This window comes from Mytilus galloprovincialis, chromosome 6, assembly GCF_965363235.1.
Source record: "Mytilus galloprovincialis chromosome 6, xbMytGall1.hap1.1, whole genome shotgun sequence".
Taxonomy (NCBI): domain Eukaryota; kingdom Metazoa; phylum Mollusca; class Bivalvia; order Mytilida; family Mytilidae; genus Mytilus; species Mytilus galloprovincialis.
In genome coordinates this window covers 8,715,661-8,730,930 of record NC_134843.1, presented here as the reverse complement: position 1 = coordinate 8,730,930, position 15,270 = coordinate 8,715,661, and the positions used below count along the sequence as shown (strand labels likewise).

Genomic DNA, 15,270 nt, shown 5'->3' with positions numbered 1-15,270 from the left:
CCAGTGTTCTAATTATTGTTTTTATATCTCACTGTATTATATAATATTTTGTGAAAAACACATGTCACTATGATAAATAATTTACTTACTTAATTATATTGTAAATTATCAGTTTAAAATATACACATTTTAATACTAAAATTTTTTTTAATTCTTTATTTGAAAGACAATTTTTTCAGATTATGTGGTTATAGCATCAGTAAATGATAATGTTCAATGGTTGATATTTTTAGTACTGTAAATTTCATAGAATGTGTGCATTTATTATTGTAAATCCTTTGGCAAAAATGTGAAACCTAATTAATGTAATTGACAAAAATTAATGAAGGAAAATGACTACTGAAATTAGGAATGCAAATTATTTTCATATTAATAAAAACAAAACAATAATTTCTGAATTAACAGTAAAGTTATTTAGAGACATCATAAACTACACTTATTACAGAAATATTTAGAAATGTCTAAATTATTTTACAGGACTCCTCCCACCCAGCACAGGATTTTGTAAGGCATACTCCCCCAGGAATCCTGGCATTAGACAATGTTCATTATTTTGCTCAAAACCAGTCAGAAAATTATATAAAGGTAATAATCTTAAGTTCTTTTCTTATATACATGCATTTGAAAGTATTTTTAATGAAGTAGCAACAAATCTACATTCTAAGGGGTTATTTACCTCTAACATGTTTAATTCATAAGACTTTTTGAAGAAAAAGGGGAATTTTATGTATTGTAATTGAAAAGGAGTGATATATTGTATTGATGCATGACATAAAATGTAATCATGTTTTTACACAAAGGTTAAAAATATGAATATCTTGGCTGAGTTCAGTTTCAACAACTCACATGTTTGGATAAATCATACTTTATTGGAGAGAAAATTAGACATTGAGAGTTTAGACTTGTTTCATATATACATATATAGTGAAATAATTAGTTAAGGATAGATATCATTGCAGAAAAAGCTCTTTAATCTATTATACAGGTATTATCTGATTTCATTTGTAGGTGGTGTTGGAAAATTCCTGTAGAGAAGATAAACATGACTGTCCATTTATACGTTCCAGTATAATGTTAACAAGAGTCCTGTGTGATATACTCAAAATAGGAGAACCGCGTAAGTCATCTCATTATTGTGGAAACAGATACAAATGAGGATTTACTATTTTACAGATGGCAGTCATAGGATAAATTTTGTATGGTAAACTTAAAAAATAAATTTAAAAGCATAATGTGATTGCTTTATACTGTATATAAGTCTATTTGTTCCAAACTAAATGTTTCTGGAATATCCTTGTCTTGATTGATATTAATATTTACACATTGAAGCTATAGGAAAGGGGAATAAGCATAAATTTTTGGGGTAAATAGGTTTAAGGTCTCGTCTTGTTTAAAAGAATTATTTAGTATTTGATCAAAAACTTGATAATATTGAATTAAACTATTGTATCAATTATCAGATCTAGGCATTGACTACCTGTGAAATGCCTAAAAACTCAAAACTTTGAAATTTTATTATATGAAGATATAAAAGAAATGCGATCTGATTACCAATAGGACAATTGTCTACCAAAAACCAAAGGATGAGGATGTCAATAATTATAGGGCCTTATGCATGAGCACTGAGCATGGAATAATTTGCCATTGTCTAATAATAAGTGGGGTATACTTTGCATGACTTTGTATGTAAATCTTGCTAGGGCTGTTCCATGAGAGCATACACAGGAATTAGGAAAGGCACTTTGAAATCCATACACAAGATAGGTGTGAAGAACAATAGAAATTTGAATGAAACTTTATATTTGCCTCTTTAAGTTGTTACTACATTTTCAAAGTCCCCAGGTACAATGTATTTTTAATAGGAACATGTCTTGTATCTATTAGTGAAATATTTGACACTTTATTTTTTATAGCTTCTGACGATGGGAAAACCTATTACCCTATGTTTTTCAATGATGACAAACCATTTGAGAAATTATTTTGTATATGTATACAGCTTCTTAATAAAACATGGAGAGAAATGAGAGCCTCAGAGGAAGATTTTCCTAAGGTAGATAAAACTTGATCAAAGGAGTAAGTTCGGTAATGGCCATATTTGGCCCCAAATATAAAGTTCATAGTTACAAGACAACAAATGGTTTAAGTTGCCTTAAAGACATGTGAGAAAGTTAAACAGAACTATTTTTGTCAAAGTTTAATTCTAACACGTTGATTTTTACATTCCAAAAAGGTCAAGATAAGGGATTTTGGTGAAATTTGACAAAATCAGCTTGATTTCAACCAAATTAAGGACCAGGAAACACAGAGCACAAGCGTAGACAAACTTAATATTCAAATAAGACGTGAAATGTCTTCACAAACATCATTTAAAAGATCTTTGTTGTCGACATATGCGCTCTATGTTTCTTATTCAATAATCTATGGAAATTTACCCATTTTCATTGATTTTTTCGTGAAAAATGAATATGAGTTCAAATTGTGACGTCATAATGAAACGCAGAAACGTAAAATTTTCAACAAAATTGCTTATTTCCTTTCTAGTCACTGTATTAGCTATAATTTATTATGATATATGTTATTAAATCCAAATTTGAAATTTACGCCAAAAAAGGGGGCCATTTTAGGACCTTACCGAACATATTCCTTTACATATTTTAATATGATAGTGTGTTAATGTTGTTTTTATGATGTTTTAATGATTTTCCCTTAACATTTGCATCCTTTTGGGTTTTTTTTGTAAGCAATTAATTTTAAAATGTTCTAGGATGTATTTACATTGAAGATGTGCACCATACTTCTTTAAGATCTGTGTCCTGTTTTAGCTTATATCTCATGGGAGAATGCAGTCTTCCCTAATTTTGTTAGAATTCAATGAACATTTTATACTAGCATTCAAGAAGATGTTTACTAAAGCATGCTAAATAAATTTTTAATACAAGAGTTATTACTATTTATGTAATCTTTCAAATCACGTACCCTAGTAATAACAACCCAATCATTTGCGATGGATACTGCTCATGCTTTGGACATATAAGGGACAGTTGAATCTTCTTCATTTATCCCATTTCATGACCTTTTACAAGAATTTGAATGAAAAGGGAAATGTTTTCATAGGGTGATTTTTTTGGTAAAATGTCTACTGTGTAAAATTAGACATGTGCAAATTTTTTTACATATTTTTTCTTTTCAGGTACTTGGTGTAGTGAAAGAACAAATAACTAGAGCATTGCAAGTACAACCAAGGTCATTTGAAGTGTTAAAAACTCGTCTTCAGACACTAACATACCAAGACATTCTGAAACTCTGGGCAGAAGATCGACAGAAAAAGGAAGACTGGGAATCTCAGGCTAAACCTATCATGTTAGTTCTTAAACTATTACTGTATATCGGCTTATTTTTCGTAGGTGTAAATTTTTGGATTTTTATTAAAAAGGGTATACAAAATTTTTTGGCGGTTATTATTTGGTATATTCAAAACTTTATCAATACCTTTGCATATACACTCTTAATTTGGAGAAATTTATTTTGGCGATTTTGTTTTATCCTAAAAAATAAGGGAAAATTTACATCCCACAAAAATAACCTGCTATATGGTATTTTAAGTCTTAGTGGAAGGGTGTTGTGAGTTGTACATCTATTATATCACTAGCCTGTCCACAGGCTAAAACTATTATGTTAGTTCTATAACTATTATTCTAAGTGTTGCCTCAGTGAAAAGGTGGTGTGAGTTGTACATATTATATATCATTAGCCTTAAACCAATTATGTTAGTTCTAAAACTATAAGTCTAAGTGTGGCCTCACATTCTTGTTTTGTTATAAATCTTTAGGTACATTGCAAAGCTGTCTATTGTCTAAAGATAGTGGTAAAAGTACCACTATCAATGCAAGTAAGTATTTTAAAACACATGTAGAAGATTCTGAATATCAGACAGAAAGTCTAAAACAGAGTAGCAAACATCCTTAATTATTGCAATTACAGAAAATGGTGCATACAAACAAGGCAAACAAAATTTGAAATTGCATTTTTGTATTTTTGCAAAACTTATCCTATAATTATTTTTTGCAATAATAAAAATTAAATTTGATGTCTATGATGAGTACAATGTACATTCATAAATAATTAATGCATAAATTACAATTTATTTAATGTGATATTATTCTATTTCAGTGAACTTAGACAACACATTACACCAGACATGTTAAACTTAATCAAACAGCAAAGAATTAATTTTCTCATGGAAGGGACAAATTTTCAAAAATTTAACTACAAAGGGAAAATTAGAGGTAAGCTGAAAACATTTAAGTTACATGACATATTAATTTCTGATGCATGTACAGTGTTGGCAACATAAAATTAATTCATACTTGCTGAAAAGAGGAGAAAAGCATAGAAAGCTTGTTTTTCGGTCCTGATCTTAAAAAGCTGGTACAAATAAATCTCATATATTAATTCTTTGTTCACGAATTATATAATTACAGATAAGTATTGGTTTTGGAGACTTGCACCTAACTCTAAATCATTCCTGTACGCTGACTGTTCAGAGAATAGTGAAGTGGCACTGGATGATCTCACCAATAAACGTAAGTGTTTTAGAGCTAATTTCCCAGTGCATGAAAGCAAGACTTTGGTAACTCGTGTGCTTTGTTTGTATATTATACAATTATGGCCCGTTGAAAAGGTGAATATCCAAAATTGTCAACACGAGAAGGTTATTTCATTGAGGGCGCAGCCCGAAGTGAAATAACTTTTGAGGATTGACAATTTTGGATTTTCATTGAATCTAAGGGGCCACAATTGTTTTATTATACCGAACTAACAGTGGAAGGGCATTTCGAACACTTACAGTTACTAGTCTATATTTTTAACATATTATCATAACACAGACTGACGTTTGAAAATGCGTTTGTGTTCGATTTTCTCGAATTTACAACAAAAGTAGAATCTTTTTGTAAAATATTGATGGATTATTTATGACAAATATTTTACCCTGAGCGATTGCAAGGGGTTAAATATCAGCATAAAGGGACAACCTGTGGTAAAATCACGATATATTCAAGCCCCCATAAATTATTTCGATTCTTTAAGACAAATACAGCAATTCTTTTGGATCAAAGCGCTTTAGGTGGAGGCAAACATCTACCGTTCTCATAAATAAACCCACTATTAAATTGGTGGAAAAGACATACATGTCCAAGACCAAACAAGATCGAATCGATATTGACAAACGAATACACCGTGACAAAACTCACTTTCGATATCAACAATTTCGATATGATATCGACAAATGAAGATAGCATGAAAATAAATACTGTCATTATCATCAATATAGACAATAACAACACAATATCGAATCGATATCGAAAAATTATGAATTAAAAAATGTATGAACAAACAAGACCTCGATATCATAGATATCGACACCAGCGATACGATATTGATTCGATATTGACATAGAAAATTTTAAACCTCTCCTGATGATATATGGTATATGGATACACATTAAAGAAGAAAAAAACATAATCTTTAAAGAAGTGTTGACAACTTAGGACTATCTTAGAAGAAGGACAAACAGAGAACAAAAAACAAACCTGGTAATAAATAAGACATACAAGGACAAACAACAACATTTGACATTGAAACCAAAAACAAAGAAAAACGCAGACCCCGATATACTTGGGCTACTATACCATAAATTCTTATTGCGTTAACATCTATGTATGGATGAATGTAAAGTTAAGATATTTTACATGATCTCTTAATTGCATTGCCAACATAGATAAAAATCGTATGTAAACTGGATTTAAAAAGAAAATTTACAGATTGACTTCAACAGGAGGAAAAAAACGTAAACGCACATAGTCCCCCTTTTGGATGATACAATCAATTATAATCAAATTACCCTCATGCATTGTCTAATGAAGATCTTCATAGTGTTCAATATCTTATAGGATGTAGTTTTATAACTTAATAATCAACACAGAAATTTGCATAAAACAACATCATAGACAAAATATCAATTGTGTCAAAATTTCAATTCATTTTTAAATATTTCAAATTTATTTTGCTCGTTTAGCGTTTTTCACCCTCCAGTTGAAGTTAATCCGTAAATTTTCTTTTTAAATCCAGTTTAACATACGATTTTCGTCTATGTTTGCAATGCATTTAAGAGATCATTTAAAAAATCTTAACTTGACATTCAGTCATTCATAGATGTTAACACAATAAGAATTTATGGTATAGTAGCCCAAGTATATCGGGGTCTGCGTTTTTCTTTGTTTTTGGTTTCAATGTCAAATGTTGTTGTTTGTCCTTGTATGTCTTATTTATTACCAGGTTTGTTTTTTGTTCTCTGTTTGTCCTTCTTCTAAGATAGTCCTAAGTTGTCAACACTTCTTTTAAGATTATGTTTTTTTTCTCCTTTAATGTGTATCCATATACCATATATCATCAGGAGTGGTTTAAAACTTTCTATGTCGATATCGAATCAATATCGTATAGATGTTGTCGAAATCGATGATATCGATGTCTTGTTTGTTCATACATTTTTTAATTCAGAATTTTTCGATACCGTGTTGTTATTGTTGACATCGATGTTATCAACAATATGTATTTTCATGCTATCTTCATTCGTCTGTATCGTACCGAAATTGTCGATATCGACAGTATGTTTAGTCATGGTGTATTCATTTGTCGATAATGATTCAATATTTTGTAGACATTGTCGATATAAACGATATCGACATCTTGTTTGGTCTTGGACATGTATGCAAAGACAGAGGTTTAGGGACATGGAATGCTTCTCGATATCGATTCGATATCAACATTCAAAACAAAGGCTTCAGGACATGTGAACATAACAACATACATATGAAAAGTCTTGTATCGATTTCGAATTAACATCGGGTCTTGGACATACCTCGTAAAAGCGTGTATGTTCCCGTAAAATGCTTATATTCTTACGTCATCGGTCTATGATGTCGGGTACATCATTCATAAAAAAGCATATGACGTGGGAGTACGATCAGACCAGCCCTGGCAATATATTCATATTGTACAACGGGTGTGTACTCAAAAAGCTTTTGAAGGACGTCATGTTAGAATATATAATTTATACGATTTTTTTCCTGAGTAATTTGAATGGTTCTGGCAAGCTTATGGTAATTTAGTCAATAAAATTGAGAATGGAAATGGGGAATGTGCCAAAGAGGCAACAACCCGACCATAGAAAAAAAACAACAGCGGAAGGTCACCAACAGGTCTTCAATGTAGCGAGAAATTCCCGCACCTGGAGGCGTCCTTCAGCTGGCCCCTAAACAAATATATACTAGTTCAGTGATAATGAACGCCATACTAATTTCCAAATTGTACACAAGAAACTAAAATTAAAATAATACAAGACTAACAAAGACTAGAGGCTCCTGACCTGGGACAGGCGCAAAAATGCGGCGGGGTTAAACATGTTTGTGAGACCACAACCCTCTCCTATACCTCTAGCCAATATAGAAAAGTAACCGCATAACAATACGCACATTAAAATTCAGTTCAAGAGAAGTCCAAGTCTGATGTCAGAAGATGTAACCAAAGAAAATAAACAAAATGACAATAATACATAAATAACAACAGACTACTAGCAGTTAACTGACATGCCAGCTCCAGACTTCAATTAGATTGACTAAAAGATTATGATTTCATCATATGAACATCAGGCACAATCCTTCCCGTTAGGGGTTTAGTATCATACCATCATAACATATATGAGAAGAATATAACCAGTGTCATGCCAACAACTGGTTTTTGAATAAATGTGTTTAGTTCCGATGCAAAGACCCTATAAGTGAATCAATATTATCGCCAAAATATGCAATCTTTAATGACCTGACAACAGTATCGTAACTATATCCCTTCTTAATAAGTCTATTCAAAGGTTTTGTTAGTTTTTGAGGTGAATACTGACACCTTTGTGCTTTATAAAGAATATTTCCATAAAAAATTGGATGTGAAATACCTGAACGTATAAGGTGTCTGCATGTTGAGCTATATTTACGAATGATGTCCTTATACCGATGATAAAATTTAGTAAATGTTTTGACTAGTTCGTGATATCGAAAACCCTGGTGTAATAATTTTTCAGTAATACATAAATTTCTCTCGTTAAAATCTAAAACATTGTTACATACACGAGCGAATTGTACAAGTTGAGATATATAAACACCGTAAGATGGTGACAAGGGAACGTCACCATCTAAAAATGGATAATTAACGATAGGAAATGAAAAATCATCTCTTTTATCATAAATTTTAGTATTCAGCTTTCCGTTAGTGATATAGATATCAAGATCGAGGAAGGGGCAGTGGTCATTTTTAGTATTAGCTTTATTTAAAGTAAGTTCAACAGGATAAATTTCTTTAATATACATACTGAAATCGTCATTATTGAGAGCCAAAATATCATCCAAATATCTAAAAGTATTATTAAATTTGTTTATCAGATGTTGTTTTGATGGGTCTTTGCTTATTTTTGTCATAAATTGTAACTCATAGCAATACAAAAACAGGTCCACAATAAGTGGTGCACAGTTAGTCCCCATTGGAATTCCGATAATCTGACGATATACGGAATCCCCAAAGCGAACAAAAATGTTATCTAGTAAAAATTCAAGGGCATATATAGTATCAAAGCATGTCCAATTGACATAGTTTATTTGTTTATTGCTACTAAAAAATGACCTAAAAGAGTTTGAACATATATATTCACATTCTGACTTTTTAAATGCCCATTTAATTAGGTGTGTGAATTTTTTCTTAATGAGAATGTGAGGCAATGTGGTATACAGGGTAGAAAAATCAAAACTTTGAACAGATTCAAAATCACCAATATAAGCATGCATATAAGAATACAAATGTTACAAAGCAATAAATGAAAACCACTGAATTATAGGCTCCTGACTTAGAACAGACACATACAGAAAGTGCATGATTAAACTCATTTGAAGGCACCAACCTTTCGCCTATTCTGGGACAGTGTATAATAAAGTACTTATATTAGATAACAAGAGGTGATACAAAGCGAATTCCAATTCTTAGGAGTTGGAAAACCTATTTCTCTATGGTCAACACTCTCATTGTGTTTAATTAAAGCATTTTTCCTTTTAATGTTATACATGACGTTTGTTAATGTGGTTTGAAGTATTTCTCATTTCTCGTCTTTTATACAGATTAGACCATTGCTTTTTCTCTTTAAATGACTTTATAATGGTTACGTCTGCAGCCCTTTATAGCTTGTTGATAGGTGTGAGCCAAGGCTGCGTATTGTCGTCCATACTTTGACCAGTCATTGTTTACCTATACAAATTGTGACTTGGATGGAGAGTTGTCGCCTTGGCACTCATTCTACATCTTCTTATATCTATGACATCACTGAGTCAGCTGAACTCCTGACAATTTTTTTGGAACAGTCCCTTTTGTTTAGCAAATGTTCATTGCCACTTGACTATATGAGTTTTTGATCCATTTCTTTTTATAAATAGAATTACAATGTATTATTACATTAGTTGCAATGAATTACATTGATTTCCCAGTTAAATAAAATCTGATAATTTCACATGTGAAATAAACGTGGTTATTTCCCTCTCTGACGTCATACAACAATAGGCATTGTCAAGACGTCGATAACGCGGGCAAAACATATTGTGAATGCGTAGAAAAAAGATATAGTTCCTTTAAAACATGTTTTACATTAATTTCTTTAAAAAAAGCCATTTGCCAATGTAATAAAAATAATAACTAATTATAGAATTCAAATATCAAAAAATATTCAACTCGTGACGGAACAACACTGATAATTAACTCATGCGCTATGCGCATTTGTGAATTAATGTGTTGTTCAGTCACTTGTTGAATATTTTTCTCTATTTGAATTCTTCGATTAGTAGTATTCTATAATTATTTTCAGTGACAATAAGTGAAATGAAGAGTGTACTTGTGGGAAAGGATTGCCAACATGCAAAGAAAGCCAAAGGTGTAAGTAAACTCAGCTTCTTTTTGCTGCTATTTTTGCTCTTGTTTCAAAAATTCCAGTAGGGAAAATATATTACATTATTGTAGTAATAAACCATTATCTAAGACATAAGAAGGTCAATGGCCAAAATGTGTTAAAACTTAAATAATGGTTTATAAATACAATAATGTTATTTTTGGGACAAATATTGTGGTCTTATTTTCAGATTATACTTGGTCATTCCTTTCTGGACATGTTTTCTTTACATGTTAATAAATTGAGTGACACAGAAATTATGGGTCAGCAAATGAAAGCATAACAATCAAATGATGCATCTTTTGGCCATTAAAAAAACCAGCATTTGTATGAATTGCACACTTACTGAAAATATATGATGTTAGTCTCATTATAGTACATGTTAGTCTCATTATAGTACAATCAGCCAAAAATGATAAAGTATATTTTATTGATGAAATAATACATGACATAAGGATTCAGCCTATATATAGAAATGAAAATACAGGGTGTTGAAATTTGAAACTTCCAAAAACAAACTAGCCTAGGCTCTGTGTTGAAGACCATATACCTTGACTTATAATGGTTTACTTTCATAAATTGTGACTTGGATAGAGAGTTGTCTTATTGGCACTCATACCACATCTTCTTATATCTATTAACCAATAAAGAAAATAAGAGGTGCACTTACGTATTATTGTTTATATCATTTTTAGAGTTATCAATACAATATACTAGCACATATACAAAGTAATCTATAAGTTTTATGGAAATGCTTTATGAAAGAATAATTTTTACTATGAATGAACTGATTGACTCGATTAAGGATCACTATATACTAGCTTGGTTATAAAAATTACTATGTTTATATTTCTTAATTAGTTCATTCTATATTTCAGGCAATCAACCTTTACTTTGCTATACAGCCCCAACCCTCCTCCAGTGAGAACCCTGAGAATTTTTGTTTTGTTGCCAAAGATGAGACAGAATTAGATATGTGGGTGGATGGTTTAAATGTATTATTAGGAAATGAGGTATGTTAGAGGTTAAATACTGAAATATTATGGTATAAGTACCTCTTGTGTTATTTTATTTCCAACTTGCAATCATTAAATAAAAAAAAATATTTTGGTATGATGCACTTAAGGTATGGATGTTAAAATTGAGAATGGAAATGGGGAATATGTCAAAGAGACAACAACCCAATCAAAAAGTAGACATTAGCCCACAGCCACCAATGGGTTTTCAAAGCTACGAGAAAATACAGCACCCAGAGGTGGTCCTCAGCTGGCCCCAAAATTAAAATTGTGTACTAGTTCAGTAAAATAGACGTCACACTGAACTCCAAAACATATAATTGAACTAGAAAATAAAAAACATACAAGATTAACAAAGGCCAGAGGCTCCTGACTTGAGACATGCACACAAATGTGGCAAGATAAAACACATACCTCTAGCTAAAGTACAATAAAGAAACACATAGCAATATGTACTATATTTGCTTTTTTGTTTTCCCTACATCACCAAAAAGTTCAGGTGCTGATATTTTTGTCATTGGGCAATATTAAAGTTCTTGTCATATTGAGTATTTTATTCTAAATAACACATAGCTGCTGACAGCGTCTCAATCCAATTATCAAACTTCAATGTAACATGTTGTCATTAATTCATAATAATTATGTATTAGTTGTAAGATTCTTGTGTTTTGTATTCTTATAGATGGATAGTAGTCAGAAAAATAAAGATTTGGAACTTTTACTGAACATGGAGACAAAGATTCACCTGCTTGACATTGAAGGAATAACAATACCTTCTGAACCGCCACAAATACCACCAGAACCAAATAACTTTGATTTTGTTTATACAAACTTTTAGTCAAACCAATACTTTGACCAGAAAAATAACTTTTATATACTTTTGATAAGAGAAAAGTGCTTCTGCTTCCAAAAGATCTTGCACAAGAAAGATTTTTTTTTTAAATTTAAATCTGTGTCAAATAATATCATGGTTTCAGTTATAATAAGTTGTAACGTGCTTGCCAACTGGGAATAAAAATAGTTTATAATCAAATGTACAACAGTTTCAAGTCTTCAATGCTGGAGTCTGTCCATATAACAAAACCAAAATCTTTCTAATGCCAAAGGAATAAGAATAGTGCCACTTAATATATAGTACCTTTGCTTTAAAAATGCAAACACAGGATGAAAATTATATAGCCAAATAAATAACCATTCTTTTTTTTATTTGAGCAAAACCAGAACTATGAAAACCAATATTAAAAAAGGAAACAGATTTCTGTAGTATTTAAATAACAGCTGCTTTCAACCTTATTAAAATTTTAAAGTTTCTAATTCCTACAATATATGTTGTAACATATTTTATGCTTTATTCATTGTCATTTTCATTTTTTACTGACAATATTCTGTCACTTATTTATATGTACTTGACTACTTGATAGTAATCTCATCTTTTTGATAAGTCATTTTCAGTATACAACAAATTGAAGATTTTAACGACCTTGACTGGCTATACAGCCCTTGCACGGTCGGAAAAAAGTGAAAATATATATAGCTGCTTTTTATACTGCTGAAAATTATTTTGACTGGTGCTATGTCTTTTTAACATGTAAATATATTTTGTTTCATAAATATTAGGGACCACTAATACATATTATTATATGTTGTGTGTATAAATTCATTTAAGATCTTATATATATTGTCTTATTAAAAAGACAATTTATCTCAAATCTGAATGTTTTATACCATTTTGTGTATGAAAGAATTTAATATTTACTTTCATAATTTGTTGTGCAATATATTTTTTAGATATTCTAAGTTGAATGTGGTTAAAAAAAAGTTGCTGCTTAGTGGTAATTGAACAAGTAGTTTTTGTATTACCAATTACCTGGTAGTTTGCCAAGTTAAAGAATTTAAGGTGGTACATAACACTACAGGGAGATAACTCTGTAAAATCAGCTAAACGTTTTAATTACGTTGTGTTGGTAAGGGAATATTAAGCTTCTCAGTGATCAAAATAATTGTTTGTCAAACTGCTATATAACCAGTGTATTTTTTCTAATAAAACGGTTGGTTCAAATTTTTTGAAATTTTTATATTTTTGTCAAAGGGTCAAAGTAAATACTTTGTCAAAATTTTATGAAAATTAAATGAGCCAAATTAATTTTAGTGAAAAAGTTGGGTACCACCTTTATATTTAAAGTGGCAAGAAATCATTAGTATTGATTTCTCTAACAAAAATACCAATAGTTCTATACATTTTTGCTGCACAACATATTTTTACTGTACATGTTGATCTGTCTTTTGAAACCAGTTCTCAAAGTCTATCATCTTCTTTGAAGCTAACCATTTACATTTACCGTTTATCATGTTTTACTCTGTTTGTTAAGTATGATATAGTGTATCAACATGACATTATGTATATTATTCAGTAACTGTTTAAATACACAAGTACAAAATGTTAGTTAGTTTGTTTCTACCCTTATACAAACTTAAAAATGTTGCCATTGTCAACACCCATTAGAGAATTTTCTGGTCATTGATGTACATATTGCTGATGAGCAAGATATATGTTTTTATGATGCCAGCATTATCAGCATCTAATTAAACATATATATATATATATATATTAGTGTTGTCAAATCGTACACTTTTGCCTAACCGGTTACTCGTATAATCGTTCGACCGATTAACCGGTTAACCGGTAGTTTAAGTTGATGTTTGAAAGCCTTATCAATAGTACCCTACACATCGGTATAAGAAGATGTGATATGAGTGTCAATGTGGCTACCTTCCATACATTTTCGTTTTTATAATACGATGAATTGAAGTTTGTCCTTTGGTATTATAAGGCTTGTCTGTGAAGATTCCCAGCGAAGTTTGACTTTTAATAATCAAATTCACGATACCAACTATGGCGTTTTTACTAACTTCAGAGTGAAAAAAAAAACATGTCATGATCTCGTAGAATTTAATATGTCTGAAACCGGTGATTCTTTCATTTTGTCTTGTCTCCAAAAATAATGTGAGGTGTTTCAATTTAAATTGATTAATCCTGATATTTGTACCATCAAGTATACATTGATTACATTCACGTTGGTTTGCTTTTTACAGTTTTTGAGTTATAATTTAGTTTAAAGTATGACAAAGACTTGCACGACGGAGATTGTACATTCAGATGTAGGTCTACACAATATAAGATTAAAAATGAAATAATTAAGTAAATTGTAAAATTTAATCGTATTACTGATTAAAAATTACTGTTAAAAAAACATGTTACTAATGATGTTTGTACCATCAAGTATACATTGATTACATTCACGTTGGTTTGCTTTTTACAGTTTTTGAGTTATAATTTAGTTTAAAGTATGACAAAGACTTGCACGACGGAGATTGTACATTCAGATGTAGGTCTACACAATATAAGATTAAAAATGAAATAATTAAGTAAATTGTAAAATTTAATCGTATTACTGATTAAAAATTACTGTTAAAAAAACATGTTACTAATGATGTTTCCTTAAGCTTTTGCTTAGAGCTGAAAGACAACTTCTAATTAATTTTATATTAACAATAGCAATTAATATACTGGACCTTTGATCCGTCAAATTAATTACTACGACGACAATTTTTAAAGAAAGAACTATTTAATGGTTTTAATATAAATTCATATCAAAACTATTAAAATTGAAAAAAAGTCCGGTTAACCGGTTAGCGTTTTTGGTATTCGGTATTCGGTCGTTCGAATGGTTAAGCGGTTAACCGGTTAACCGTTGACAACACTAATATATATATATATATATATATATATGCTAAAGCACTGAGAAGTATATATACATTAAAGTTTCATTCTCAAAAAGAATATATAGTGGCCTCAGTGGCCATAAGGTTTAAGTAGTTCTACTACTGTACTTGTGCAGGTGCACTCGACTGCATTCTTAATTGACTAGAATAGCCAGTTTTCCTATGGAAGGTCTGTGGTGTTCTCTGGGCACTTATGCTTCCTCCACCAATAGAAAACTGGCTGCCACAAAACAGCCCAAAAGTAGCTTTTAAAAACCAAAAATGAGTCAATCAATAAGAATATAAGGCTCCAAATATAAGTAATCCAGACCATTTATATTTGATGTGCCAACAGCAGTCTTACACATGGGGATCCAGTTTATTTTCATGGTTCAGCGACTACTTTAAAAAAAGTTAAGAATTTTTGTAATGTTAAATTTTCTCTTATAAGTAATA

General features: G+C 30.7%; 1 protein-coding gene across 4 annotated transcripts in view; it reads left to right on the top strand.

Moving 5' to 3' along the window:
- LOC143078856 (engulfment and cell motility protein 1-like) overlaps positions 1-13,495 on the top strand; it is a 50,966-nt gene extending 37,471 nt beyond the window's left edge. For all 4 annotated transcript variants that reach the window (XM_076253866.1, XM_076253864.1, XM_076253865.1 and 1 more), the window contains 9 exons: positions 478-585; positions 1,009-1,117; positions 1,914-2,050; positions 3,191-3,360; positions 4,171-4,286; positions 4,482-4,583; positions 9,956-10,023; positions 10,915-11,049; positions 11,735-13,495. In XM_076253866.1, coding sequence (XP_076109981.1) covers positions 478-585; positions 1,009-1,117; positions 1,914-2,050; positions 3,191-3,360; positions 4,171-4,286; positions 4,482-4,583; positions 9,956-10,023; positions 10,915-11,049; positions 11,735-11,890 — 1,101 coding nt within the window. In that variant the 3' untranslated portion in view covers positions 11,891-13,495. The remainder of the gene's footprint in view (positions 1-477; positions 586-1,008; positions 1,118-1,913; positions 2,051-3,190; positions 3,361-4,170; positions 4,287-4,481; positions 4,584-9,955; positions 10,024-10,914; positions 11,050-11,734) is intronic.
- Positions 13,496-15,270: the final 1,775 nt, after the last annotated feature.